Below are 4055 nucleotides of genomic sequence, written 5' to 3' on the forward strand. Positions count from 1 at the left end.
GTCCTGACCTGATGAAGTAGCTCGTCTGTGCTGGCTCATTCTTTCGAACAGTGGCTGTTTTGTTTCCCCAAGGTTTAACTGATCACAGTCCTCCAGCATACACTATATTACTCTGTTTTTGCCAATGATACCAAAACAAAGAGGGACAAAAACAAGGGGATGTTGAACTCCCACTTACATTCACTACATACAGTAAACATAACACGACACGGGTCAGATGATGGGAACATGACCCTCTATGAACAATAGAACTAATCAAGTCTATTGTTAGTCTGATGGTCCTCTTTTACATGTGACTAACCTGTTTGTCCAGGTGGAGGCGGAGCTTATAAGGCTGAGTTCACCTGAAACTCATCAGACTGAAGAAGTCTCTTGGAGGAGAGACGAAACATTTCACTAAAGAAGAACCATCCAGAGGACCTACTGATTTTTTTAAATTTTTTCTACCTGGATTACTGAGATGCATCAGGAAACAGTTCACTGATGCTGCTTAAAGCTCTATCACACAGAGCAGAGGCCATATGAACACCACCCAGAAACTCTGTTGTCTCTGAACCAAAATCATTTAAAATAAACTGAGACAAAGTGGAAAACTGTTCTGGGCTCAGATGGATCAGAACCACCAGGTCCTCGTTACCGAAGAGGAGAAAGATCGTCCAGCCTGTTATCTGCACACAGTTCAAAAAGCCTGCCTCTCTGATGGTATGRGGGTGCATTAGTGTCTCTGGTATGGGCAGCTAGAAGTTTACCGACTGTTGGTAAAAATAAAAATAAAAAAAGGGAAACATTTATCTGGAACAACCTTTTGGAGATGTGCTGCATCAAATTCAAAATGACCTCATGTTTCTAAAAACATGTTTCAGAAAATGCATTCTGTTTGTTGTCGTTTTTTTTACATTTTACAAAACATCCCAACTTGTTTAAAACCCAGGCTTGTATATTATTTCGCAGCTTTAACACTATGTTGACCTGTTTTTAACGAGTTTGAGGAGCAGGTAAAAGGCAGCCAGTGGGACGTTCAGAGTGAAGAACTAGGTGCTCGGCACGTCTTTAAAACCAGTAGTTTGAGTCGACATCCTCCCAGTAGTTGAATCAAAGATTGTCTGTAAATTAGTAACAGCAACCTGCTTTCTTTTCTTAGTTTGATCAAGTTTGACAGATGTGTAGCTGACGGCAGCAGCACTGGATTATTAGGCAATATTTGACTGAAGAGATGAGGCTACAATAAGACGGGGGTGGGATCACTGTACAAATTATTTAGTTAGTTAGTGTATACATGATATATACACACACACACATTATGCACAAACATGTACAGTTTCATAGTGTATAGCTTTGTTCTAAACATTACATAGGCAACTTCATTTTTAAGCGTTTTAGACACCATTTGCTTATTTCTGTAAAGTAGAAAACAAACTAAAAAGGCACATCTGAGCRTGATGCATGGATTATTTCAGTCTGTTCAACGTGAAAACAAAMAMAAAAACAAAMAAACAAAAAGCTTCTAACAGGACAAAGAGGAAGAAACAAGGTTAAAGAGTTCCTCTTCTCGTGAGTTTTCAGAGCCGACGGTGGGGGAGGGGTGGTCGACCCAGCTTTGGTGGGGGGCTTCCAGTGCAAAGTTTGAAAAACAGTTGGCTAAACGTGGGGGAGGGGATCAGACAGTCCTACTCTTCATCCTGGTGCTGTTTCAGATTGTGGCAGATGCAGCTTTTATAACAATCCATTAAAACCTGCTGACTTTGCCCAAATTTTGTGCAAACGGAGTGTGGTTCCATCAGGACTGGAGAGGGTTGGAGGTCACCACAGTGGGGTTTTCAAAGGCAACATTTTGTGTCTGAAATACAAAACAACCCCCCCCTCCCAAAAAAAAAAAACAGTCATACAGTTTGATTTGCTACTTTACAGTCACAGTGTAGAGCTGACATAGAAAGTGGGCGAGTCGTCTCATCCCTTCCTGTGTGAAACAAGGCTGTCTTCAATCAGGAGGGAAAAACTAGAAACCCACCTCTGAAGAGACCACGGGTCAGCTGATCGCTGAGGACAGACGTCAAAAATGCGTCTGCTGCAGCAGGAACCCAAATATCAAATCCCCCCTGCCTCCTTTGAAAAACAACCGATCACAAAACATACAAAAGATAATAAAGCGAAGCTGAGGCTACAGAGTCTAAGCCCCTCCTCCTGATGGAGGGATGAGCCGGGGGGGTCAGGTGAGTCGGGGGTCAGAAGCAGGCGACCCACCTCAGATCCTCCTGGTTGTTTAGCTGGCACACTGGTGTGGGTTTGTTGTTGGCACAGAGGGTTTCTGATGGAGACAGAGCTACTGATCCCCTGACAGGCACAGTGGGCGGGGCTAAGACACAACACAGTATTAGGGCCACTCAGAAACACAAAAACTGACTGCGGGGGAAGTACTGTTTTATTAGTTTGTAGGTAAAAGTTGAAATGTCAAGATTAAAGTGTGAATGAGTTTGTAAAAAAGTGATATTTGAGTTTTTCTAGATGTATTACCAAGAACTCTGCTGCATTTCAGATGTGTGTGGTTGTTTCAATTCTTCACAGTAAGTCTCACTGAGCGCTGATTTCTAAAGACTTTCACAGCTCTTGCTGGTCAAAGTTGCAGGATTCGTTTTACTGACAGCTTTATTTTTTTATAAACTTCGGATGTTTAGAGAAAAGTTTTGCGTTTAAGACTTTTACAGTGAGTTGGAACAAGTGCAGAGAGAGCCAGGAAAACTGTAGTAATGAACCACAGCATATGTTCTGAACATAAGATTCAGACTTTGAAACATTTCATCTTTAATCTGGACGTTGCAACTTTCCTGTTTAAAGAACAAACAAACTTCCTCCTCAGCGTTTTGTTTCAGAGTTCTGCTCGTGTCGCTCAGCTGTAAGGTGAGGAGTGTGTGGAGAAGAGTTTCKGTTTTCTCAGCTCAGCAGCTGTGAAGCAGTTCAACGAGCAGGAAAACTAAGTGGACTCACTGGCTGCTGTTGGCGTTCTCCACCAATGAGAGGCCTTGTAGCGGCGGCTGGAGCGCCTCCCTTTTATACGTCTTTGGTGGGAGTTTGGGGAGCTGCAGGTTGGAGATGTGGCGCGGGGGCACGGGGGGAGCGGTGATGGGAACGGGGCACAGGCTGTTCTGGCTGGCGCTGAGCGGGCAGCCCCGCCTCGGGACCCGAGGGGACGGCGTGCTGGGCGGGGTGTTGGGGGAGCTCGGGGAGCTGCCGAATTCCCAGTGGTATCGGCCCACAGGCGAAGGCTGGGGGTAGTTGATGAAGATCTCCGGGGGCCGTTGGGGCACGGGGGGAGGCGTGTCCGGAAGAGGGTCTCGGGGTGGGGGTGGCGGTGGGCTGGGCAGGGGCCCATCAAAGGGAGGGCCGTTGTAGACCGGAGGCCGAGGCAGGTTCCTAGGCGGAGGCAGTCGAGGAGGGATGGCTGGAGGACTGTCGGACCTCGGGCTCAGCTGAGACACAAAAAMCACCAGATTATAAATTAGTACTTGTTCACAGAAGAAATCTGTTCACTTTAACATTTATACTCCGCTCAGTGTTTTTGTCACAGTTTAACTTTTAATAGTGGTGTTTATACTGATGGTACAGATACCAGCAGTTTGACAAGTACTCATACTTGTACCCAGCGCAAGGGTCTTTCTATTAAAATGCTTTATTTATAATGTCACTTCCCGTTGTTATTTGTTTATTTGTKTTTGTTGTTTTGGCCTGTAATGTGACATCAGTGGAAACAGGAAGTTGTAGAGTAGCAACTGCAGTGCATGACCAAGATTTTTGAAGAGGTTCCCCATGGGTGCAATCCACATCAACTCTGCTGACCAACCCACAGATACGTTACCAACAAATGGGATCAGGTTTTCCAACTCTGAGATTTTTACCAGTACGTGTAGGAAAATATTGATACACCGATATACAGGTGCTGGTCATAAAATTAGAATATCATGAAAAAGTAGATTTATTTCAGTAATTCCATTTAAAAAGTGAAACTTGTATATTATATTCATACATTACATACAAACTCATATATTTCAAATGTTTATTTC

The 4055-nt window shown here is 44.3% G+C and overlaps 1 protein-coding gene across 1 annotated transcript in view; it reads right to left on the reverse strand.

Moving 5' to 3' along the window:
• Positions 1 to 1241: 1241 nt before the first annotated feature.
• sos2 (son of sevenless homolog 2 (Drosophila)) overlaps positions 1242 to 4055 on the reverse strand; it is a 67375-nt gene continuing 64561 nt past the window's right edge. The window contains exon 23 of the mRNA XM_014023573.1: positions 1242 to 3464. Within this exon, the coding sequence (XP_013879027.1) occupies positions 2979 to 3464 (486 nt within the window). The 3' untranslated portion in view covers positions 1242 to 2978. The remainder of the gene's footprint in view (positions 3465 to 4055) is intronic.

The sequence above is a fragment of the Austrofundulus limnaeus genome, unplaced genomic scaffold (assembly GCF_001266775.1).
Source record: "Austrofundulus limnaeus strain Quisiro unplaced genomic scaffold, Austrofundulus_limnaeus-1.0 Scaffold377, whole genome shotgun sequence".
NCBI lineage: Eukaryota > Metazoa > Chordata > Actinopteri > Cyprinodontiformes > Rivulidae > Austrofundulus > Austrofundulus limnaeus.